This window comes from Vanellus vanellus, assembly GCF_965231255.1.
Source record: "Vanellus vanellus genome assembly, chromosome: 11".
Taxonomy (NCBI): Eukaryota; Metazoa; Chordata; class Aves; order Charadriiformes; family Charadriidae; genus Vanellus; species Vanellus vanellus.
The window spans coordinates 21,011,772-21,039,017 of record NC_138916.1 but is presented as its reverse complement, the minus strand read 5'-3'; the positions used below and the strand labels follow the sequence as shown (position 1 = coordinate 21,039,017).

Below are 27,246 nucleotides of genomic sequence, written 5' to 3'. Positions count from 1 at the left end.
GCTCAAATCTTCATAATGTCAAGTAAGACTTGGATTTTTCCGTTGTCTCTAGGAGTGTATCTGGGAATACGGGTATACCAGTACTCCAACTTTATCTTCAACATCTCTCCTATAAATTGAAAGCTGCAAAATTGGCACATGACCTGTCACAACTATATCCATAGGAGAATTCTCAGTTCCTGAGAAGTTTAAAAGAAAAGACTGAAAGCTAAAAGAAGAAAATACAGGGTTTTAAAGTGAATTCAACAATAAATGTAGCAAGAAACTAAAACCACTGCTGTCTGCAGACATAATTAGCTTCATACACACACTTCAATGGCAGCTGTCAAGCTCAAATTGACAAGTTAGCAGATTCACTCAATCTGGTTATGTATGGTTTCCTGATTTTGGTTGCAGTTGAGAAGGTTGCTGTGCACCTTACAGTATTTAAAAGAAGCCATGCCATATCCTAATAGGAAGTGGAACTCAGACAACGCAGGGTACTCTGTGGCTTAGCATTCTGGTGTTAACCAGGTATTTGAGTTTCACTAGAGATACTTCTCATAGATGTTCCACCTCTCCTGTACTGCCACAACTCTTACTTGTCCGAAAAATATTTCTGAAAATGAGTGGGTATATGTTTAACATTTTGGGTGCAATGTTCTGGAAAGTAAGAGATAAGCAATGCGTTTTGACTTTTCACATAAACTATTAATAAATGCAAGAAGAAAAACATTTTACTGCATTAAATATGTTCACCAAGCTGCTGTAACTGGGTACTTCTACAGTTTAATATTCTATAGCAAAAGCTGTAAACAACTGTTTTATTTGGTTATTGAAAGAAGGAGTTAAATCTGAGGCGGCTGTTAATAAAGCCTGATTTTGGAAAAGAGGCCTGAAACGGCTTGATAACAAACTTATTTAGTCTGACTTGAGAAATACTATGAAAATCAACACCTGACCTCCACAGTTTCTAAAAATAGTCATCTTTTTTCAACTGAGGAATTTTCCTCCATTTAAAATCTTGCTTACCCGATGGAAACCACACTTTCAATATTTCATATCTTTGCTGCACATAGCCAAAGAATGGATAAAGAGTGGAAAGTCAATCCTGTTTTCAGCCTTGTAGTTGCAGCATTTTTTATTCATAAATTCTATTGCCTGACTTTATCTTCAAAGAACTTTTCCCCAGTTGCAGCACTAAGTAGCCAGTGGGCAAATACTGAAAGGTCAACAGTTGCTTCTCTAATGCCTTGCTATGAACACATACCGAGGAGAGTTATGTGTATTTCCAAAACTGACCTTCAGTTACCAAGACATCTTAAGGAATGGAAGGAAGACGAGGGAAGTGGGTGAACTGTCATTTGTTTTGTCTTTCTGTGGCATGATAAATTTCAATGGCTGCCTGCCCTCTATCAGACTACTAAATTTTGTTTAGGGGAGACAAAACATTATTTAAATGAAAGAGTGCTATCATATCTTTTTACTTAAGATAAAAAAATACTGTGAATTTGATTTTTGGCAACATGTCCAATTTGTTTTTGAAAGAAATTCTGATAATCTTCCAAAATTGAGTCAGAACCTAGCTATCAGCTTCCAAAATTTATTGCTTTCTTTGTGTAACTGCTAGAAAATAATTAGCAAGATACACATGGCAATACAAACAATACAGTCTGTATTTTCTTCATTTTGATTGGCACCACAACCAGTATCAAACATCTAGGTCTCGTGGATACTAAAGTTGAGAACACAGCTGAGTTGTTTTTAATGTAATAGCTTAGTAAGTGCAGGGAATGTCATACTAAGTAAGAAAATTTGGCGAACTACAGATCTCTTTAGAGTGCTGCAATTACACCTGCAGAGAAACACAGAAGCAAGAGCAGCAGGCTACTACTGAAAACCATTAAAATAAAAAAATGCAAATATTACTGAAGTGGAAAGGCCACAGCAGTAAAGAGTTAAATGCTTGGTAAGAGTTTACAAGACTTGACAATTACAAGGCAACTAAAAAAATTACGACCTTTGTTCTTCCACACCCGCTTTTTCAGAAGAGTCAAAATAGAAAACTGCTTTTGAGTAACTTTGAAACTAAAACCATAATACTATTTTTTAACAAACACTTAACACCACACTTACCAACTGGACTGGTACCAGCTCCATTTGGCACTGTGAGGTCAGTTGTCCCCAGCATTCCACCTAATAAAAATAAGCCACAACATTAAACTAACTTGCTCTCATTACAGTATCATATCATTTTCTACTTCAAAACTTAAACCGTTTTAAAAAAAAAAAAAATTCACCAATACCATTAAGAATTTGTTACTCGGGGTTTTCTGTTTGTTTGTGAGGGCTTTCTATTTTGAAAAAAAAAAAAAAAAAGAGAGGGTAAAAAAGGAAAACAAAACAGTAATGAAATCTTACCTGCATTGCCAGTACTTGGTGGTCTCTGAGGGGCCCCAGGTGATACGTTCCGATGCAGGGTGGTCTGAGGCGGGGAGAGCATGGTTGTGTCCGTTAACGATGAACTGGCTGCCAGTGATGGGGATACAAGGGAACTCCCTGGGTTACTGTAGGTTAAAGTGTTGGGATTGGACACCGGAACTGTAACCGACATCGAGAAGTTCTGAGCAGGCAAGCCAGGCTGGGGGAAAGACAAGGAACACACACAAGACAACAACATTAGCCTTAACTACATTTGCAGAAATCGCACATTATAAAGATACACATTAAAGTTTGCCAAGAATTACTCAGGTAAAAAAATAATTAATGATGTTAGTTTTTAAACTCTATTAAGCATACAATTTTAAAACTTCCGTTTGTTGTAGAGTATGGTGTTAAACACTTATACATCATATAAATTACAGTTTCAAAAGAATTACTCAAACTTCTAAAATACTGGAAATTCAAATACAGAAAATTGAAGATATTCATATGAATTTGCAAGCTCAGAAATACAATAAATATACCAGTTAATTTAGGTTATTACAAAGCAATGACAAGCTTAACATGTCTACAAAACAATGAACTGTTGCACCTTCAAACTGTAAGCATAAACATGCACATTATAAAATAAATAGCCAGTTATTACACAAAAAAGAAAAAGTTAGTAATAACATTTTCTATTCATAACCTTGCCAAAATATTGCTACAAATTTCTAAAACTTTTTCTTCTTCAACAGACTAAAAAAGTAAACAGATTCTTAGAAATTCACTAAGTTCAGTAATTTGAATGTAAACATTTCAATTGCCATTATTCTGCACTGTGTTCCACAAAACCCCGTTTTGAATAACCACTCCATCTTTCATTTTTACATATCTCATTTTTAAAATTCTAATTTTTACAGCATTATTTAAAAGGCAACTATTTTTCTGAAGTGTATATGTTTGTTATTCAACAACTATTTGAATCAAAAGCGTAGATGCCTGCCCATCTATGGTACTCATTTGCTTATGACTAACTTCTTTGGCCTTTGTCTCATTCCTATCCTTTGACAGTGATGAGTTTCTGAAACAAAAGAGACTATTTTCTTTCACAATTCATAATTACTGGAAACAAAACTATGACAGGTACAATTTAAGGGTAAAAATTCGGTAGTATTTATTGACAGAATAGAGAGATAATAGTTTTGATTTAGAGGTCAAATGCAGATGACAAACATTCATGACCTAGCAAGTATACTTAAAAAGATGCACTTTTGTCATGTGCAGCTTAAAATTTACTTAGATTGATACTTCTGCACAACAATTTTGATTATGTTAGAAGTATAACAGTAACTATACTAATGAAAAAAGCATAATACATTTGCTACAAGAAACAAAATCTCCTACTAGTGAGAGCCAATGACAGTGTCCCTACTGAAGCATTCCCAAGAATAATTATTCGGTTTTGGCACAGACGGAAGGAAAAAGCAATGAAGCATAGTGACATAATGCTAGCAAATCATTCACAGTATCTAACTAATGACAAGCTCTACTGGTATTTGTTTTCACAGGAAACTACAAGAAACTATTTACTATTTACAAAAAGAAGATTGTTTTTAAACAGCATGCTGTGAAGTAACTCAAACTAAACTTGAAATACCTGAAGTACGCTTAAAACAACGCTAGAAGCTAACAGTTGGAACATTTTTTCTGTAGGTTTCTCAATATAGAACTAATAAATGACAGCTTCCCCCCACACCTTACAAATAAAGGCTGCCTCTGCCCATCTATGGTACTCATTTGGTTATGACTGAATTCTTCATACTTTGCCTCGTTCCTATCCTTTGACAGTAATGAGTGCACTAGAACAAAAGAAACTATGTTCTTATACAGAACCATAAGTACTGGAAATAGAACCATAACAGGTCCAGTTTAAGCTATAAATACAGAACTATAGAGCTAAAAAATAATGTTGCCTTTTTTATTTACACTGATGTTCACACAATTTAGGCTGTTTATGAAGAGGACAGAAAATCAAGGGAGAGCAATTTAGCTGTATCACACTAAGAAATGAGGCCTGAAGATGTCTCAACACAGAAATGCTGCATATCAAAAGTTTCAAAACAAAGCAGGAGCAAAAGACATTGGCTTCATTCAAGTATAAAGAGCTTGCTAAAAGAAGTGATGCTGGGTGTCCCGACTGTCAGTTTGCTGTTAACTCCCTAGAGATGCTCTTACTGCTCTGAACAATGAAATAATTTCTATAATCAGCAAGTCATTTGGGGACACACTACTCAATTACCCCAGGGTCTGTGCCGATTAACCTAGACAGTCCATTTACTTTAACTGCTACAAGATTTGCAATGTTAAAAAATTCCATGGCTGTGGCAGAGCTCTGCATTAGTTTCCTTAGAAAATACTTCCCCTGTAAAGCTCAACACCAACTCGTTTTGTAGATAGAAATTAAATGTCATGAAAACCAGGCAAAATTTACCCTACTGTTATCCCCAAACTTCTTGAGCCCAATAATTCTAAGAGTCCTTTCTCCACTAAAGCTTTAGACCCCAAAATTGAAGAGGATGTATGAAACTGACGAAAACATGAGCAATCTGCCCAGTAAATATGTGGGGTTCAGACAATGACAATTTCATTTCTTAATTAGGTAACACCAAAATGAAAAACGATCACACTATGGGATAGGAGATCATATCTTTCTAAGCAATTGAGTGACTTATGGCTGCAAACGGGTTAGGCACTCAGAACAAAATTTTCAGAGATCTTTTCAGTGTCCAAGGAAGTATCTGTAGGAATTTCAACAGGAGTAAGACGCCAGTCTTTTGAGGCTCCCACCGTGAACCAGTCTTTATCTAGTCGTCAACAAAATAAAATTCCACTGATTTGATCACAAAATTAATTCAATTCTATTTGCCCGCTTGTAACATATTGTAAAATCTTGATTAACAGACAGATAAAGAGCTACAAGATGTAAATAAACTATCCTACATCCCACGCCAAAATCTATCTTTATAAAAATATTTTAGGTAGGATTAGGCAATGCAGCTAGGTTCCTGAAATTCAGAAACATTACTTCACGTTCCCAAGGCATGAAAAATTGAAAGTGCAAGAGAAGCTAGAGCTAAATCTTATTCTTTAAGATAAAATGTATTTTAACAAGATCAAGTATCAGCATCTCATTTTTCCTCAAAAATATATATTCCCTTTTCAAACCATTACATCCTCTTGTCTTTGCAGTGGTTTTCAGTGGTAAGCAAACACTGTGAAAATTCTCATGCAGGTAATAGAAGCACAAACCATACTTTAGTACTCACTGCGATTTTATGATTCCGCATCATATTATCAAACTCTTCATTAATTTTTTTATATTTTTCTTCTGTATGTGGCGTGAGCACATATGAAGTGTCAGGGTCCGGGCTGTCGCACCCTCTGTGTTCCTTCTTGTTCAGAGCCTAAATAATGAAGTTAATAAAAAGGATCAACAAATAAAAAGTAGAGATAAAATAAAAGTACTTACAGGGCCTCGCTTGAAAATAAAATCACTATCTTCATTTAGTTTGCTGAATCTGTCCTCCGATAGTGGACTGTGCTCAAAGTAATCGTCAGCATCAGGGCTCTCACAACCATTAAGGCCTTTCTTTCTTAAGGTCTGAAATACAATTGGAAAATTCACATACAAATCATACTAACTTGCCAAGAAGTTTTGTATACTACTGAATCAATCAGAGCCACTGAAACGACATGAAACTCACATACAAAACTCACTGTTCAACAGACAGGCTTAGTCTTTCAAAATAGTGGCATAGTACACATACAGAAAAGTTTCGTTCGGAGGCACAGACTCTCCCAGGTGCCATCTCATGGGTAACTTTAACCTACACCCACTTCAGCTCTCCATTGTTCCATGCAAAACCATTTTTAGACACTGGCTGATAGAGTTACCTGACATACAAGGAACACTCAAGCCTATGGCAAAGGAGGTAGCATCATTGCTGCTAATTAAAACCCAGTTTACTGGATCTTTAATAAATTGATTTTAGCATCCCAATTTTAATATTCACATTTTAAAGAGCATAGAGTTAAACTCTGAGAAACACAGTGGCTAAAATTTTCAATCTAATTCAAAAAGTGCTGTACATTAAAACATATAACACTCAGTCTCAGTTGTTTATACAGGCAGGATTTTCCTGCTCTTCTGTCATCCTACATGATAACAAGAACTGCAAAAAAGTATAAAAATAAATTACATAATCCCTTTCTAAAATGACTTAGTTTGCTAAATATACGTTTTTTCAGACTCCTTTACACTAACTTGATGCAACTGCTTTATTGGGCTACTTCCTGTTTTCTGATGGAGAACTGACATCAACATCCCCTGGAAAAAAAACCCAAACTTGTCTACAATCTAGGCATTACAAATAAGATACTGAAACAAAGGATGTGAAACTACAGGTCTCATGACCAAATTTTGAAAGATATTTGTATTCTTTCTTGTTTTTCTTTTTCACCCTATTACACAATCAGAAATCTTTCTTCGCATGTTCTCATTTATAACAAAACAAGATTTAAAATATTGCCTATGGAAAATATTTAATGTTTTAAAAAAGTTTCAAAAAGAAAAGAATATAATTTTTTTTAACAGGTACACAATAGAAGTACATAAGGCAGCAGTAGGACTATACAGGCATGAGGGAGGGTTATGGTTTTTATTTGTGAGGAATTATCTATATTCTATGAATCTTACAGTAAAAAACCTAAAGATTTGAAATCTGCAAGCTGACATTCTCAGCACCATAAAGAAATTGCATTTGCTTTCCTATAGAAGCTATGTTTCCATAAAACACTTAATTTTTGATGAAAAAAACCCAAACAATGTTTTGGGTTAGACTACAGTATTCAACAGCATTCTTTTCTTAAAGTGCTATCTACTAATTTTTAGTACAATAAAAAGTACAAAAGACCTTCTCATTATTCATATATATGCAAAATACTGCCTACTTCTACTTCAGTTTTAAAGCAGTACTTGAAAATTCAATTACGCCGTCTGAAATTCTTTAGTATCACAGGTCACCATAAGCTATAATTCCTTCTCAAGTTTCTTGGCTCGCTCTGTGTATCCCACACAGTATCTGGAACTCCCACAAAAATGTAATCACTAAATCAGCATATGGGGAAAACAGGTGTAGCTTCCTCCAGCACCTGTCACAGCACTGATCCTGCTCCTCTAACCAATCAGCTGGACACGTATAGGGACTTGGCCATACAAGGGCCGGCTGTTCGGCCTCTCAAGGTCGGAGCCTGTTATCCCTCTCCCAACCCTTCCTAACAAGTCAGCCTGCCAGTCTTCTACACTTTGATATCAGTAGGAAAAATGTTAACACTGTATAATCTGGATTACGCTTAACCCCTGTAACCCAGCAAAATCCGTAAATAGAATCCAAATATGTCTTTACATGGTGCTCGGTGTCAGTGCCCAAGACATGATTAGAAGCTGTATTTAGATACTATAAAGAAAGATCTTGCAAGAAACACACATACTGTCTAGTTCTCCTCCTTTGAGAAAAAAATTAGAGCAATTTTAAGTATTAAGGCACGGGAGTTTCATTAGCGTTCCTTTCAATATTCTAAAACAATCAAGTCAAAGCTTTCAAGCATAATGCTGCCAATTCATCCTCCCAGATCTGTCTGAAAATTATAGTCAAAGTTCTAATATAAAGGAAGAGATTTAGTTAAATATAAAAATGCATCCTTCCTCTGGGCCACCGGTTATTTTTATTTTTGATAACAATGGGGTTAACTCTGCTTTGACTCATGAGGAAGGAAAATGCCTCAGTATCTCCCGTTTAAGATTCTGGAAACCTTCACTCCAGATGGGGTTCCTGTCATTGTGGAAGGATTTAAGCCACGGTTCACTGTTACAGATAATAAGTCTGGGTCTGATATCCAAAGCTCTGTCTCCTTATCACTAAAACACGAACTGCCACTTTGAGGACCTAACCATAAAAAGACTGCCAACTTTATCATTGCCCAGTAACATAATAGTAAAACATCTCTGCTCTGTAGCTCGTACTAACAAGTGGAATGCTGTAATCTGTTCACACGGCCAGGCGAAGCCTACGCGAGACAGCCCAGCCTCAGCTTTCTCACAGGCTACAGAGCGAGACACGATAACAGGCCCTTGCTCAAGGGAAAACACGGCAGGGGATGACTGCTGGGAACCGCTCTGGGGGGCACAGGAAAGCCAAACTCCATAAACAAGTGCTGACTCCACCCTCAAGGTTCTCTATTGCTAAAATTTGTTACTTCTCTGATTAAGGTAAATAACTCGCCCTCCCTGAGCTATTTCCAAGATATTATCATGGAGACTGAAATGTTATTAACTCTGACGGTAAGGGGGGGGGGGGGGGAAATACCGATTAGGGAGACCAAATAATATTTGTGTAACATGAATAGAGTTTTGTTTCTATGCTGTGAAACACAAGTTTGTTTAGAATAAAAATCAGAGGGTTTGCAGTTGAGGTTAATAAATATAGAATGTAAGTTTTCTTACTACAACAAGAGGGAAAAAGAACATTAAATTTCAAGTTTTGCTGTTGGGTGCTCACTACAATTACCTTCTGCTCTTAAGTCTTATTTTCCAGATCACCTAAGGGAATTTGTAGCCTTTTGAGTTAATCTGTATTACTTTCCACTTCCTCTAAGACCTAGGCAAAATTACTGGAAATTGTTCCAATGCGTTTGCCAATGCACTGTATTGTGCCTTCAGTAACTGAGATTGTGCAGCTTTGATATTAGACAGGATTAACTAACTGATGAGAGAAAAATCCTGATTTTCTTCAGAAAATAATGCAAAGTATTTATGATGGCAGGGCAATCTTTTTTTAAAACAAGCAAATACAACAATATAGTTGTATAGCAACTTTGTACATCACACAAGTGTTCCAGACAGCTGTGGTCATCTTGATATTGCAGAATGACCCAGAAGTTTTTAAACTGCTTTTATTCCACTGTGTAAAACTGAAATATGCATAACTATTAGGTTGGGGTTTTGTTGGGTTGGGTTTTTTTTTTTTAATGACAGAGCTTAGAAAACATTGTATGAGAACGGCTGGACTAGCTATGAGAAGTTTAAATATTACATTCAAGCACATGGTACAAAAGCCCCAATATTTTCCTGAACTTCCTCACACATATGCAAAGTAATTATTAATTGCACTGCGTTTTGCTAATTTAAGAAAAGAATCATGCCTTGGCAAGAAGCATCTAAGGAACAGAAGAAGGGCTTCTTGCAAAATAAAATCAACAAAAAAAAATAATTAGCTTCTCTCTACGATTCAATGTAGATTTTACTGAAATCAGTAATACAGATATCAAAGAGTACAAAAATACAATAAAGTTATTTATTGTATGATCCATGAGGAAGCAAAGACAATATTCAACCATCACAGTGTAATTATCTTAGTATCAGTTTCCTTCCACAAAATCCAACAGAGAAACATGAAATGCAGGAGCTTTGAGCCCGCTGAGTCTCCACAGTGTGAAATCAAGTCACGACCTTCTCCAGCCCAGCTGCACACAGCTTCTCTCACACAAACTTACACTGGCTCGACATACTGGTCATCAGCAGTTCTGGAAACCAGAAACTCTGAACTAATAAACACAGATTACTGCTACCAGAGATGAAGTCAAGCGACAACCCCCAACTGTCCTCCTCTCCATAAAAGATCCCAGTTTTGATATCCGGCTCTGAAAGGACGTGTTGCTAATGGTTAAAAGGGCGCAATCAGCATGTTTTGTGCTCCAATTCAGTGAACGTAGTTAAAAAGCCAAGACTTCTGATACTAGTGATCTGGGCTCTTTACCAGCTCTGGCAAAACTGTAGAGAACTTGATTATGTTCATTGTCACCTCAAGAAATAATATTTTTCTGCCTTAAAGCACAAAGTAAGATGACCTCATATACTAAAAGTGTTATGAAGTGCAAAAAAGTGTCAGTTCATTCAAAACATTTTCAGTGTTGGGTTTCTTGTAATGTTACACAAAAAGGAAATGGTTGTTGTTATCAATGCCACTACATATCATGTTAACAGCTCTATTTTTGCACTTGCTGTCAGAGCTGGCCAAACAGGATTTTTGTGTTTCATCCCAAATCATAAGGAAAAACATTTCCAAAATTTGACTAAGACTGAAATGAAAAGCGATTTCCTTGGGAAAAGACAAACCTTTCATCTAAAATCAGTGGACAGTTCTGTTTCTGCTGTTGCAGTCAGAGCACAGAAAAGCTGTGAAGCAGCACAAAGCTGGAGTAAATACTTTTAAAAAAATTGTAATTTAAAAAAGTGTAAGTATTCTTCAGGCCTGAAGTAATGGAAAGGCTACACTAGTACCGCCAAATATTACTGCTGCTCCGGTAGGTATGTACACCATGGTTATCAAAAGGATAACCAATTAAACAGTTTCTTGATGCTCCAGAGAGCTGCCATGCAACAGTGGAGAGGGAGAGGACGCTGCTACCACTTGCATCAAATTCCAAAGGCTCCTCAACCACAAACGCAGTCACCCAGTGCTCACACAGTTCTCTGCAGGAAGGATGAGACTAAGCATTCCTCTGTCATCCGTGATGGGAATAACAGTAAGATCACTAAGGCAAAAGATTGTGAAGTTGCAACCTCACACCAATAAAACGCAAAAGCTGGTAGCAGTAGCCCAGGTGGCAATACTGCCTCTCCTATCAATCTCCAAGAACAAAGAAAAATCATTCCTAAAACAGAGAACCAAGGATAGCTGAGAGTTGTTTAGCCACACCATAGCCTACAGGATCAGTCTCACATTCCATCTCTGCAGAGATACGCACTTTAAGGTTATTTCCCCATGCTTTAAGGGAACTGTTGAAGTCTCTGCAGGTGCCCTTTGACAAGCTGACTGACAGTAACAACTTACTGCCACAGAAAGTGCAGGATCCTAGAGACCACCCTAACGCCAACTCTGATGTTTGCTCAAGCCTGCACTAAGTCACTTTTTCTTCACTAAAATTATAGAAAATACTCCTTGGCTATTCTTTAACTTATTTTTGCTGGATTTGTTTTCAATCGTAGCAGGATTAAGACGGTTTTCCAGTGTATGGGCTGAGCACCACAGATACAAAACAGACAGAAGGAATGGCCTGTCCGTTTTGGCAGCAGCAAACCATTGCCTCAGCCACCACTGATAATCACATCCTACTTAAAAAGCCACACCTTTTTTTCTGAGATATTCACAAAACGAAGGACAAATCCAGTAGTCACAGCACCCACTTTTCATTCTTATTATGTGAAACCTCAGTGAGAGAAAAACACCAGTGTATTCCTTTAATGCAGTCCATCTCCTTTCCCACAGCAGAGAGAGACTTAGGCTGGCAAAAACTACACGTATCATTACAGACTTCATCTATAGGAAAAAGTCATGGTGAAAGCATGACAACTGCTTTATTATTTGCTTCCTTTTACATACTATGGCCAAGAAGTTGAGCCTAAAACCAGGCTCGATTTTTCTTCTTTTATAACACAAAATATTTCACTTTCTTCACCCTGAACAATACTACAGTGTATCATCCTTTACATATAATAAATTCACCCCTATTATGTATAAAACATATTCAAGTATCCAAGGAGCATTCTTAATCACTGAAAGTTATTTATAGTTTTTTAACTTCCTGCAGGTCAGTTTGACTTCAGAAGTATCATAATTTCTGTTTCTTTTCTCTGAAGTAACAATATGGTTCTGCAAATTCAGAGCTTGACCCTGCGGTGTTGGGTATACGAATTTTACCACTGTCTAAAATACAAGCAGGAATGAATCTTAAGTGCAGAGTACACATCAGAAGTAAACAGCCAGAGAAAAACTATTTAATTCAATTGAGTGACAGTGTTTTGTGTTTGAAGTTCATCAACATTATTTCTGTAGGCTTTAATTTATTTTTTCACAGTTCGATCTACAGGATTATTTTATGTAATGTTTACAAATTTTGAAGATTTTCCTCAGGCTCTGTTAATATTCTCAACTTCAACCACTGAAGCATCTGCAAATTTCATTATGAAGCTGTTTTCCTTCCCTTTGAGTGAGGAGGCTCCTTAAGTTTAGCCCCAAAACTATTCCTTTCAGTACCCTGACATATTTTCAATTACATTTTGCTATGCTGTCAGTTAGAATTTTACATTCTCATTATAGCCACAAATACATACATCCCAAAACAGCATAGTAAAGCAGAGTGGTGCCCAGCTTTCAAAACTTTAGTGAAATGCAGAAGAGGTCTGTCTTAATCTAATTTGACATTTCCATGAGCTATACAACTAGGAGAGTTTAACTTCCGAAAGAACAAGGCCTCACTACGCTTTCTGATAGGCTCCCCAACCAAAATAACATACACTAAGTAAAATTTGAAAAATTGACAAACTCTACTTCTAGCTTACTTGAATAATATTTTCCATACTTGTGCTCAATTAGTAGTGGTACTAAAACAGTAAAAGAAATTTAAGTCAATAATTGATATTATGCAAAAATATCTAGACATCAAAAACTGTGAGTACAGTACTTTAACAGTTTGCTACAATGATTACACTTCTTGTCCAAATGGTATGGCATGTCAGGGGAAAAAAAAAAAAAAAAAAAAAAAAAAAAAAAAAGGAGGTTTAGTATTAATTACTTCTTCCAGGGTTTTACAAACAAAAAAATATGAGCCTGCCTAATTATACAAGGAAGAGCCCTTTAGGCAATGCCCTGCTTTCTTCAGTTGTAGGCAAAGGTATTAATCATTTAGAGAGAAAAAGCGTTCATGATTTGAAGTTTTATCAGTGTCCCTGTTATATACCACTCTGAGAAAAGACACAGTCTTGTTTCAAACGTTGGAGCACTTCCAGTATCTGGCAAATTTTAACATGTATCCCTGGCTTGCCAAACATGAAAGCTAGCTGTCAAATTCCTCCAAGATATGATAAAGATGGCACTCAGGATTCAAACCCTCATTTATATAAAATAACACATACAAAAGGTTTTAAGACATGGTACAGTATGAAGCTTAAATTCTAGCTTGAACCATCTTTGCTGTGAAATGCTATTTTAAATACATAAACCACAAGCAATTATTAAATAACAACAATTTTATGGACTACAAAATCTACTCTTCACTCCCAGAATATTACACAATGCACTGAACTAGAAGGTACAGGAAAGGAAGCTCCTTATTTGTATTTGTGATTTTAGAGAAACACTATCTGTAAACTGTGGCCTTTATAATGCAGTTGCTGACCTACAAACAAGCTGGATTCCTTATTCCTAAAAGAACTTCTTGAGACTTAAAATGATTAGTAATCCATTAGCACTGGTCATACTGTTTCCACACTGAAAGCTAAGCCAAGCTCTCAACATCCAATATTTGATGCATTTGTCTTGGTTTCACTTTCTATACAAATTATTAGATTATTAAATTTTATACTGCTGAGCAGGTTTCCATTTTACCTGTTTTACAGAAAGTACCATCAACTAGATTCTTCCATGAAAGAGTACTGAATTGCCAGTCTAAGTCGACCGTATTCAATCTTTTTATTAGAAACAGAAGACAAAGTAGATCTATGTTCATCTTCAGGAAGCAGAAACTATTCCTTAGCATATAAATTAAATATATTTTATAATCCTTTCAGGGAATGCAGTCTGCAACAAACAAAATTAATGGTAAAACCAAGATAAACAGTTCTATGTTAGAATGTTCAAAGAGATATTTTACATACATAAACTCTTTTTTCAATCCTTACTCAAGTGACAACATATATATGTACATACACATCCTCCCATATATATCCTCTTCACATACTTGCAATGGTTAAAATATAAATCAGGAACAGCAGTAGCTGACTGAATGCCTCCTTTCAGCAACAGTATATTGCAGATAAGCCATATGGAACATGAAAAGTTTCCAAGTGTAGCAACCCATCTGCATAATATCCTTCATAATCTTTTAGAAGTTCTTTAGTAAAAATATTATCTCCTACTCACTGTGTGCCAAGAAAAGTTTTCTAAACTCTGATTACAACTCAATGATATAAAAAGAATGGGTTTCTTATGGTCTACCTGCCTATTCAGTAACATCAAATTGCTATTTCAAACATTTCTTGTCCTGAATTTCTCCTTACAGCTTGAAAATTGGAAAGGATAACAGAAACTTTCAAAGTCTTGGTACTCAAGACAACTTACTATTATCAAAACAGTAATTACAACACAAATAGCAACTATTCCCAAAGAAAACATTTGGTGGATTCTAAGGATTTATACAAATATTTATTAAAATATCATTCACATATAAGATTATGGGAACTGGCTACAGTAATGTCTGTGAGAACAAGCTTCAATTACCTTTAATATTGGTACGGAAATGCCATTTTGTTTCACGTAAAAAGGTGTCCAATCGTACAGACAAATTGCTAAAAGTATGCGTGGGCACATGTGTGTGCACTAAACAGGTGTGGGGTGTGTGTGTATAGGCACACAAGCATTTCTGCAGTTCATAACATTACTGCAGAATATTTACCCCAAAAAGAAAAAATCCAAAAAAAGCTAGTTGAGTACGACAACTGAAAGCAGGTACTTAAAAATGCCAACTGAAATAAGTATGTAAAACAGGAAGCAGTGAACCTCTCCAGAAATACAGAAGTGGAGTACAAGCAGATACATCTCTTTTTACTGAATTAAAGTAATTAGAATGTAGGACTTCAAGACACAAAGACATAGGAAGTATTTCACAACTCATGTTTTGAACACTGAATTTCTCAGGTATGTGTCAAAGAATATACTTAATATGTTTTTCTTTGCATAACCTTCACTTAGAGTCAATTATTCAAAAGCCACAGCGCCTCTTTGAAGACTGTCCTTACCTAACCTGAAAGGGGGTGGGAAATCAAAGGTGGAACCCAGAGAGGTAGAGAGAAAAGACTGTATGGGAATCAGGGACAGCAAAATATGAATGAACTTTACTCTGTCATGTGTAATTCATGTCAGATAGAGACTGGCTCTGGCATGCTTGATTTTTTTTCTTTTTGAAAAGTCACTATACTCAGCAAGTATTAAATTGTTAATGCAAAGAAAAAAAAAAGCAGGGCTTTAAATGGCATCAGTCTGTTAGTCTGAAGAGCTTTCAGTGGGACAACATGTAAGAGCTTTGATCTAAAAAATCTTCACAATATTCCCAATGAATTTGGGAGTTTTTAATTAAAAATATATTATTCACTTCCTATTGAAAGTAACTGATAAATAATTCCAGTAAGACATCATAGAAATGTTAAAACTAACACTACTGCCAATTTAACTAGCTTAACTAACATTCCATAGTCTATACAGTAAGTTACAAACATGTAAGCTCCCATGTGAAATATTCCATAACTGATATGACATTAACGAGATGTAATAACCATCACTGGTAAGTCACAAAAAGACATTAACACTCTATGTGTATTGATTTATATATGCCACAATATATGCAGTAAAACACTGGCAATGAACAAGCCACAATCTCCATCATATGATCAGAATTATCTCATCACACCCACATGGCAGTTACGTGACTGGGAGGTTTTATGACAGTACAAAGATCTAGCCACTCCCCCAGCCCTCTTCTGCAAAAGCATCATCAGTTTAAGGCACAAATAATTAAGATTAGTCAAAAGCAAAGTATTAGAAACTGCAACAGAAACACAGCAGGTAAACATGCTGAGGTCCAAAAGGCAACTAGGAGTGAAGCATCCTACAGCTGACCCTCTCCCTCATTTTTGACAGTTTATGCTATTTTGGTTATGTTATCATTGATAAACAGCCATGATCAAGAAGCTAGCACTTCTGCTGTCCCTTCTGCAAGGTGGTTAATCACTGGCGGGTTGGCAAGGTTGACGGCTGAAGACACTATCAAACACATGAGAAAGTCAAAAGCTGGGGTTACATTAACTCTCCACTGAAATCAAGAGCAGTATCAGAAAGAACAGTTATTTATCTTACTGTAGCTACAGGAGATGCACTGATACTGGGTCTATTCTTTCCATGCACAGCTTGTGCAAAGTCACTCACTCTTGATTAACAGATGCCACGGTCCTCGCTTTGCAATTGCAGAGGAAAAAATATACTCTAACTGTCAATACAGAATTTCAAAAGCACCAAATTCTGCAGCAGCACAAGGGCTGCAGAATATGAGACCAGCACAGCTTGAAGAATATAATACAAGTAAATAATCACGCCTTTGTGTGACTGGCTGCATGAACTCCAACATTAACAAGCAGTGAGGTGTTACAGATTTTCTTGAGAGTCAGTTTTCAGTCCTACTTAACACAGTGTCTCCAGAGCAGCTAAATCCAGAACCGAATCTTTGATACGTGTTTCCAGAGCAGTGGGTGTAAGAACTGGACTTTTTGAAATTTATAGGGCAAGACACACAAACAAAAACATTCTCCAAACACACTGCAGAATGAGTTGGAAAAACATCACTTGCACAGCTGGGAAATAAATACAGGAGTTAGTAAGAGAGGAGAATCCATTTTAGAACAGAACACTTGGTGCTTTATTACTCTCATTTCTGGTAAAGAGACATTCTCAACTGCAAAAGCTCTCTGTAGCAGAAGTCCTTCATCGGTTGATTGTATTTATCTATGAAATATCATCTGTTTTATTGTACTAATGACCTAGTGACTATGAAGCTGTCAGTGATCAGCTGACCCAGAACCAAATGGACTTAGACAATAGGTTTACAGGACACTGTTCCTTAGAAGGGACTTCCGAACATACCTCTGTTTTTATGTAGCTTTATGTAGCTTTCACAAATGTCTAAAACTTCTGACGTATTTTAGCACCACATTCTGAAGTTTATATTTTAATCAACATTTGTGAGGATGGATGGAGTAAATATGGTACTACTATCTGCTAATTTATAATATAAAGCAAAGTCAAGGGTAGTTTTCATAGGAAACACACGAGAAATACTTACAACTGCCATAACCTAAAAAAATGACACAGATTCCACCTAATAGCAGCTTCTACATCATAAGGCCTCAGTCTAAAACAACAGTCAGTTTTCCAAAGTAAAATGAGCAAACCCAAAAGTTTTCTTCCCTCAAACCTCATCCTAGTAAGTTACGCCTGTACAGTGCTCTTACTGCTTTGGGCTGTTGAATATTTTTATTTATTCCAATACATCTAGATAACGCACACTGCAAAGGAAAGCACAAAAATCACACAAATTAAAAGTAGTTAATGTTGTGTAATTAAAATCCAAAATATTCTGTTAGCATTGTTAGCTATTTCTATCTTTAATGGCTAGTACGTCCAGAGTTCAATGAGACACTTAAAATTCTTACATCATCCAAACTGAAACTGAGGAAAGAACCTCTAGTACTACTTTCTATTTAGATATAGTATACACTTTAGGATTACAATGACAGGCTTATACTATTGACTGGCAGGACAGGACACTGAACAGTCATGGCCATAGTCATGTCTGTCACATTCAGAACTGTTCTAAGAACTACAGCACATCTCCGGGAACTTTACTGATTGCAAGTAGCTTGTAGCTAAACATGCAGGTAGTGATGGGAACTGAATCAAGCCATGCTTTAAATTGTTTCAAAGAAAACAGTTATCTGTGCTCAGAACAATTGCTACTTAAGCGCCTCAACTAGCGCTACTCCAGCTCTGTTTAGAACTTGCATCTCCCGGGCTATGGCGTTAACAGTTCACTTACTATACCTATTAAGCTACATCCATTTATTGTTTTCCTGGGTATCACGTCAAAAATCAGGAAAAAAGTTAACAGCATTTGATGGAGGCAGGAAGGAGAAAAGGGGAGAAAGTTTAATGTATTAATTACATTTTCTTACCAGGTAAGTGTAAAAAGGTGGTGGAAAAGGAATGTGGGAAGAAGTGATCTCTGGTCCACGAACAGAATTTAAAACACTGGCCAAGCATCTAGCTCACAGGACAATCAACCATTTCATTAAGACAAGCAGGTCAAAACACCGATAGCTTGTCATGAGGAAAGGAAAGATTTAGGTATTTTATTTTTACTAATTTTATTTGGACCTATGATATCATCCATTCCCCTTTAAAGGGAGATAAACATAAACAGGGAAAAGAAATTTTCAAAGAGAAAAACACGTTTGTGACCAACTCAAATTCTTGGTGTCTCCAAGATGAAATGCAAAGTTATCTTGGTTCTTAAAATACATCCACATCACCCATCAGCAGGGCTGCTTCTGCAGAGTTTTCAGTAGACAGGTACTGCACAAAGATCCTCTGCTATTATTTGACATAGATGTAAGGTTCTGGTCCACACAGCAGCACAGATCCCTGAAAAGCTATCTGATTCGATTTTAGATTCTACTGATGAACAGCCAGGTAAAGCTGTCATTCATCAATTAAGTGATTAGTTTTTTATGATAGTTTATTAAAAAAAATAAGGAGAACATCACAGCAAATTTCGTTTCACAGCTTTAGGAAAATCTCACTAACATAACTGTCATAAGACTGTTGTGGGACAGAGCAATCTGAACTTGAACTACATAAAATTACTAGTGGTAATGAAACAGCTAAGCACAACCATTATTAACAAGAGACTTCAGAAACTATATATAAAGATGCATTCCAGACAAACTTCATATATACACACACACTTTAATTAGTGACTAAAGCTGGAATACATCAAAATTGAGAATACCAGTACACAGTAAGTTTAAAACACCAGCACCATTTTAAAAAGCAGAAGAAATCTAGTGTTCTTAACCCTAAACCACTATATTTAATCACTGGTTTATACATAAGGGAAGTGTAGCTTTAGATTATTTGCAGGCAAGCCAAAGCTGTTAAAAAAAAAAAAATTAAGTCTACCCTACTTCTGGCAATTCTTCATATATCAGAAATGAAGGAATGCAAAATAACATTAACAAGGAACAAAAACTAGCACTGTCAGCTTTCTTAAAGTCACCAACAATCTGTAATTTAAAAAAAAAAAAAAAAAAGAAAACAGGCATGTCAACATCAGTCACCAGTATGCCCAAAGCAGTTTCAGCACAGCCAAAGAATTAAAAGAATATTTTAAAAGAGAACAACATTATCAAATGCAAGAATGGACAAATAATGATAACAGTGAACAGCTCAAATGACTTTGAGGATTAACTGTTGAACTTAATCTTCCAATTAAAAAAAAAAAAAAAAAAGAAGAAAAAGACAGACACCATTATGTGGTAAGTGTTCTGCTCTGCTCAGCACAAAATACACAGGTGTTTTCTGTCACTGTATTCAAAATAAATATTTGCTACCTTGACCACACTTTAAACTTTTCAAGGAAGCTGTTTCTTCTTGAACCCTGAGTGGGAAATCAAATCAAGCAGCATAACCTGTTTACAATGTAAGTTTTTTTTAGTAAACACTTCTGCTAGAAAAAAAATAGATTCAAGTTACTATACCTATATATACACAAATATCTTGATATATCTAAGTTTTTGATTAATCATATTCCAGACCACTTCAGGTTTTATGCATTTTCTCTCTTTTTAAGGTAAGCTAAGAGTGAGATTTTAGTCCTTAACCATACATAAATCCTCCTCAATCACCTCCTTAAAATGTCTCAAAGGCATTTGTGTGCCATCTCAAATTATTTGAAATTTTATATGCAGTATAATTACATTTACATAATCATTTAGCAAATCAAGTCCAATAATGCCTACATTTTCTCAGCCTCATGAGCAGGTTACAAAGTCTTTTCCGTATTTCACTGAAACCATTTTTAAGCTTCTTGCTTCTTTTAAATGCATACCACTTATTTCCACCGTATGGTCCATACTATTTGGAGACCAAAACAAGTGGTCCACACAACAAAAACACATGATACTACTATTCAAACACCTCATACTTATTTTTCTATCAGCCCAAAGCTTTTTGCTTTTTCCCCCCCTTTTAAGTCTAGCCCACTTCTGGCAATTCTCCATCTATCAAATATGCAGGAATGCAAAACAACGTTAACTAATCAACATTGTCAACGTTCCCACAATCACTAGTGTGAGTCTAACCATCAACATTCATGGTATCGCCTCTCAGCACTATCTCAGTTCTATAAAGCTGTGTTGATATTTCATGTAAATTTGGAGGAGATTTTAGTCACCTACTTTAAGCTGGTTGTAGAACATTCTCTTCCTTTGTAAGAATGTTTAAATCTTACCATGTAACTTCTCTTATGAAACATTTCAAAACATCTGTTTGAAGGATGTGATCTGCTTTCCACCATCTTACTTTTTAGCTTTGAATAGCAAAATATGGAAGCCCAAATTGTTTGTCAAATGCATATCTACATTGGATACACCAGGTATCCACCAAGGAAGGAAAATGGATCAATTAACTGAATATCTTTCTCATCTGATTTTTGTATGTGTGTATCCACACATCTTGAGATACTATTCCCAGATCTTTAATTTCATATGAAGTTCACCCAAATTTAAAAAAAGAAGCTATGAACTACTTTGAGTGCTACCAAAATACCATAACACCCCATGGTTAACAAACTACTATACTGTATGACACACCAATAAAAGTTCAAAATACATGTTGTTAATCCATAGCCTGGAAAAGAAGCAACACTGGGGAGGCGGAGAAAACTGGATAAAAAAACAAAACCAAAAAGCTTTTGGTTTATAAACACAGTGTTTCAACACCAACTTTTCTGTTTATTCTCCCCACACTGTTACACTTGTCTCTTGGCATATGCTCCATCTGGCTGTGGAGATGCATCTGCTTCTTCATCCTGCAGGCTCCACATGTGCAGATGAGCTCTACATGCTTAATCAAAGCTATGATCTGACAATCGCATCTCTGATACTATATATGTCTGTAACTAAAGAACACATATTGCTCCTATAAGAGCTCTTCATTAAAATGTTGTGAAAAGGCAGAGAAATAGAGTGTCCGTTTGGTATTTTGATGGAAGATGATGCCCTGACTACAGCTCCTGTAAGATTAAAGTGGTCTACTTACACTACTGTAAGTAGCAGCAGGTACATTTACCTGCTTTCTGTCTTTTTTCTGTCAAAACTATGACATGACCACTACTACACCAAGTCATAACAATCATTACTTCCTATTAGAGTCAACACTTCCGATGTTAAGAGATTTAATACAAACATCCAAATCACCTGCTGCAACTTAAACCAAGAAACAAGAGTGATTATTCCAATATAGCAGTCTTTTCACAAGAATGACTATGTTTACAGTAATTACATTATATAGTTTAGGATGGATTTTGTTATACTTTTTAGTTATGATTTTTATTACAGATTATTGCATATTTCAAGGACAGCTGTCAATATCTGGGGTATAACCTAAGCCTTATACGGCACATTATACTATACTGAAACCAGCATTAAACTACACAGCACAGAAGAGTCTCATTAACTGACACCTATCTGAAATTCTCATGGGCACAGATGCCAAGCGGCAAAGTAGGTCACGTTTTAGACAGGCTCCTAAAAATCAAATCACCTCAGTTTGATGAGGCGATACAACGGAACACGCACAACCCACCCACAGCCAAGTGTAGGTTAAATAAACCCTGTTTTGCTGTATCACTCAAGGAACGTCAAAATGTGGAAAATGGATAAAAAGATTGAGCTAAACTGGCAAGAAAAGCCTGTTTTCAGCCCTTGACTTCCAGAAAAAGCAAGGCTGGAAGACAGGGAACAATTGAATGACTGCTGCTTTCTGAGGCCTTCTTGAGGGACAGAAAGACCCAACATGCAAGTGTTACCTTGTAGAGAATCTGTAATAATCTTAACACCCCTACACTAAAGAAGATTGAGTATGAATGCCTGTTCGTTTCTCTTCCTTTGGATCAAAAAAGGATGAACGCTTAAGGTCTCAAATTGCCTTTATACATTAAAACATTCTGTTAACTATATGGATACAGAATCCCGATAAAACCTGAAATTCTTCCTATTTTACCCTGCAGAATTACTCTACTACTTTCTTCAGGAAAAATAATTACTTGACAAGAATAATGTGCTACAGAAAAAAAGTCCATGAACATGAAAGCATCACATGCTGTAACACCTACGGCAAGTCCTTCAAATCACAGACAGTACTTCAGTGTAACAATCTTCAACTGCGCCATTATGTATGGCTTTGTAAAACTAAATATATGATCCTAATATTTTGAGAATTCAAAGCACACACCGAATGAAAATTTCACTTTTTTCAGTATCCATATATGATCCATCTAACCTGCGCAAAAGCACCAGCTTTCATTCAAATAACTAGGCAAAATTAAGACACATGAAACCTTATTGTACAACAGAACAGAACCTCTCTCATCTGATGGGAAAAGAACTGTGTTCTCCAAATGCAAGAAACACCAAACAATTTTTTGGAATGATAATTTATATTTCAGAAATCATATGAAGGTTATTTTGGAATTTCAACAGAAAATACATTTTTTCCTTTCATGACACTTAAAGGAAACATTACACTCACCACTTCTTGAGTAAATGCCTTTTACTAAAAGGTGAGATCACCAATCATAAGCAAAGTTTCATTGTCCTCACTAACATCAGCTGTGTTCACCTTCCATATTTCAGAGAGATGCAGAAATTAATCTAAAAAACCCACTAGAAAAATCATACCTGATCCTGATAAGCAAGGAAGTTTTTTTCCACAGACCTAAGATTTTGAGTGTTTCAAACAATCCAGTTTTCCCCATTCAACTTTTTTCCAATGCTGTAAAACAGATTCAAACAGCAAAGAAGTTGAAGATCACAGAAGCTGAGTCCCAGCTCAAAAATGCCACACAAATTATCCTTCAAAACTGCATACAGACTACCTGTTACAAGACCTTCTTCCTTAATTTTCAAAGTACCAAATAGCAGGGAATGGATCATTCCGAAGTATACTACTGAAAGTTAGAAAACTAAGGTTACATTAAAACAAAACTTTGTAACTTCCAATTCCAGCTATTCCAAAGTCTGTGATTCTGCCATGACAGCTGAAAACCCATATGCCTTACACCTATATCAGTTACTAGTTACCAAGTAGCTATGAAAGAAAAAAAAAAATAAATGATGACGACAACAAAATCCCATGGTAAGATATAGGTAAGGAAGCCAACAATTTATTGATAGATAGACTGTTTAGAAATTGAATGAAAAGGGGGGCCGGGGGAGGGGGGACAGACAACACAAGGAAATATTAACATAAATTAAAAAGAAAAATGGGACCAACAAAAACACATAAAAGAGACAAAAAATTAGAAAAGAAAAGGTACAGGACAGCAACAGAGCATTCACATCTACAATAACACATACAGTGAAAGACATAAGGGCATGTATCAAAAAAAATTCTAGCATTCATTGAAGATGCCAGTACTCTCCCTCCTACTATGTTTTCACACAAACGTTCCAGCAGCAACAGAAGATACCAAGCTCTGGGCATATAAAATAGCAATTCCTATGCCAAAATTGAACAGGAGCCAACTATAAGGGGAAGATGTCTCATCAATTTCACTTAATCATTTACAACATAACCATCTACCCAGTACTGAAAATAAGTAACAGTAGATTTGTTTCTTCCCTTATACAGCTTCTGAGTTGTGTAGAATTAGCTTGCCTTCTAGCACAGCAAAATACCCCTCCTGTCATGCCTATCAGGAACACAGTGGGTCAAGACTAGCTTCCCGGTGAGCCTACGTCACAATACACACCATCTGTCATATTCAAGAAGGCAAATTAATTACTAAAACGTTAACTAAGATACATATATCAGCTATAACTCCATAAAATAGAATTACTTATTCAAAATTGGCTTAGTACATATTTCTCAGATTTGGGGGACTTTTTTGTAATTTTTATTTGTTAAAATAGTATTTCTACACAGACACAATAAAGAGAAGCCATTTCACACTGTTCTTTCAGAACGTTTCCAAAATGCTGGTGCTGTAACTTCACCTCTGTCATACCACAAGCTCTGTCAATGGCGAAACTGCACGAAGCAGTGAGCTTTTGGCAACTCGCTACTGCTTAAATACAGGAGTCTTGCTCTTCCCCATCTCATCTCTTCTCCCATGTTCTTCCCTACCTATGCTGTAACCACCATTGCATCTGCTCCAAAGCACATATTCTCCATTGAACTAATTCAGGTCTGCTGTAAAGCAAAAAAGTACATAAATTTCCAATGAAAAGAAATGTTTTTCTAAATAAAAGACATTATTAGTGGGAAGCAAACCATCCAAACCCAACCATAAATGATATCACTTAATTGCCTAAAGAACAATAGCTAATTCACTACAAAGTTACCATGAAGGCAGAGCAAATCTGAAATGCAATCTGTTGCAAAAAAAAGAAACTGTGGCGTTATCTCTGTGAAATACTGTACACATTTTTTTTTTCCTGGAATCCAGAGATAAGACATGACTCTACTTTACATATACTGAGCTTGTAAGTATTATATCCTGCTAACTTAACTTTCCCATCCAGAACACAGCCATAAACTTAAAGAACTTATTTTCCCTGCAAAAAGGTATACACTCCCCTCTGGCTAAATAACTTTTTACTAAGAAAGAAAAATAAAAAAATAACACACCAAAAAAACATTTCAAGCAGACTAAAGAGCACACCGGGCTCATCTGAAGAGACTGGGAGATAGACTCCTAAATTATATTATGTTTGAAAAATTAAAGTCCCATATCCCACACTAGTATAATACAGTAAACCTATAGAGGAAAATTAGGAAGAATCTGCAGATGAGTCCTTGGATGTTCCCCCAGAATAGAAACTATATATGCGCTTGGCTACTGACTGCACTTTTTTTTATGTAGATGCTAGGGGTCAAACACTTGACACCGGTAAAAAAAAAAAAAAAGCACACGAACAAAAAAAAAAAAAACAAAAAAAAACCAACCAAAAAGCTACACACAGCCTTGCACAGAAATTATTTTGCAAGAGGTTGCTAGTCCTTGAGATGTGAAGATGCACTATTTCCACAAGTGATAACACAAAGAGGCCTCAGATGCAGAACAAAAGTCAGCCTGGCTAACCGACTTCCTTCCATCCCTATCTCAAATTCACATCTGTCACAGTCAAAAAGTCATCCTGAAAGAATTAGGCTTTCCCTTCCTCTGCAGCGGCTATCCCTTATTTATACTAATGCAGTGACTGAGCAACACTCCTCAAATTCTTCAAAGCTCTCATTAGTACTCAACACTCAGGACAGAATTAGGGTGGTTGACAAACTAGCAGAGAATCTTCTCATAAAGAAATTTAAGGTATTTGTCTATTTCTCAGTTTTGTCAATGTGATTTTTGCTGAAAACTTATTTACAAGATAAGCTGGTATCCTCCCTGTACTCTGTGATCCCCTTGGCAATAGACTTTTCCGCTATGCAAGGCTAATCACTATTCCTAAATCATTCCTAAAAAGCAAGACATTTGTTCAGAAGACAACTTCAGAATTTAAATGAAACACTTAAGTCAGCCACCTGTTTTGGTCTATTTACAGGACTACTGGAGACATGACTCTTATCTGAAATGCAGTTACAGTACATAAAGGCTCCAACTGCCAAGAAAATCCTTGATTTCTACTGCACCTAATTTAGAAATTATGTACTGGAAAGAGTTTCTATTTAAGGCACAAGCATAATAAAAGCAGATGAAACCAATACCTTTGAGTAAATATATTCATGCTATTCTATTACTGCAGAAACTGCTATGTTTTAACTGACACACAGAGTGACTGGACAACAAATTTAAGTAAGCTCTTTTGCTACACGGATTCCCTTTTTTGTTGTTTTTTTGGCTCCGCAAGGGGCAGCACAGGCTGTCGCTGATTTGACTGTGTGCAACATTTGACTGGTAAAGTGGCTACTTCCTCAGAAGAGAAAAGGGACCAACTGTAATTGTCTTCTAGGCTAAGGGCACTCTTTGGACCTCATTCTCCATCCAATTGATTTTTTCCATGGAAATCCTTGAACACTTCTTCCCTCCCCCCCCCCGAAAAACAACCCTCTTTCACACTTCTATTTCCATTGCCAAATGTGGCTGAAATCAAACATGTTTCCCAGAAACTGGCAGGTGGTGGAGGGCAGATGGGAAAACAACATGGCTGTAAAGACAACTTACTGCCTTAGAGAAACCAGACTAAAACCAGCAGTTTACATTTTATGACAAGGTTTTCAAATTATTAAATACATTTGGTAAAAATATCTTAAAAAACTCTATATTGCTCTATTTTTGCAGTATTAAGGAGATAAGAAAACTGATGTGTGTTTTCAAATTGTTACCTCAACGATATCTGAGTTGGTTCTGCTTTCATGTGGTTCATTGTATTCTGTGTATTTAAGTAGAACTTTGTCCATATCAGTGCTGGCATACTGAAAGAGTTTGTTAGAGCTGTTAAAAATGATGAGTGCTATTTCACAGTCACAGAGTACACTCAACTCATATGCCTTCTTCATTAATCCAAACTTCCTCTTTGTAAAGGTGACCTAGAGAAGAAAAAAAGAAATTTTTTAACACGACAAGGGTTTGAAAGACTATAATCAAGCATTCAAGGAATATACCAATTGAGCCTACACTATTTATTCCTACTAACAAGCAACATAACTGAACATGTGCACAAGCTTAAAAGAAGAACTGCCTATCATATTTGGGTGTCACTTTTAGGGCCAATGCTCTATATTAGACTAAGCTAAACAATTACACACCCCCAACTCCTTCCCCTGGTATATAACTACAAAGGGGAGCTGAAGTTTGTAGGATCCTCTAACTGTATTTCATTCTGTTCAACCAACATTGACT

General features: G+C 36.2%; 1 protein-coding gene across 1 annotated transcript in view; it reads right to left on the bottom strand.

Annotated features, from left to right (window-relative positions):
- The window catches only part of MEF2A (myocyte enhancer factor 2A), a 93,088-nt gene that overhangs the window by 23,128 nt on the left and 42,714 nt on the right, over positions 1 to 27,246 (bottom strand). Inside the window, exons 3-7 of the mRNA XM_082488555.1 lie at positions 26,730 to 26,933; positions 5,933 to 6,064; positions 5,730 to 5,867; positions 2,401 to 2,620; positions 2,116 to 2,175 (exon numbers count right to left, since the gene is read on the bottom strand). Of these exons, the coding sequence (XP_082344681.1) occupies positions 2,116 to 2,175; positions 2,401 to 2,620; positions 5,730 to 5,867; positions 5,933 to 6,064; positions 26,730 to 26,933 (754 nt within the window). The remainder of the gene's footprint in view (positions 1 to 2,115; positions 2,176 to 2,400; positions 2,621 to 5,729; positions 5,868 to 5,932; positions 6,065 to 26,729; positions 26,934 to 27,246) is intronic.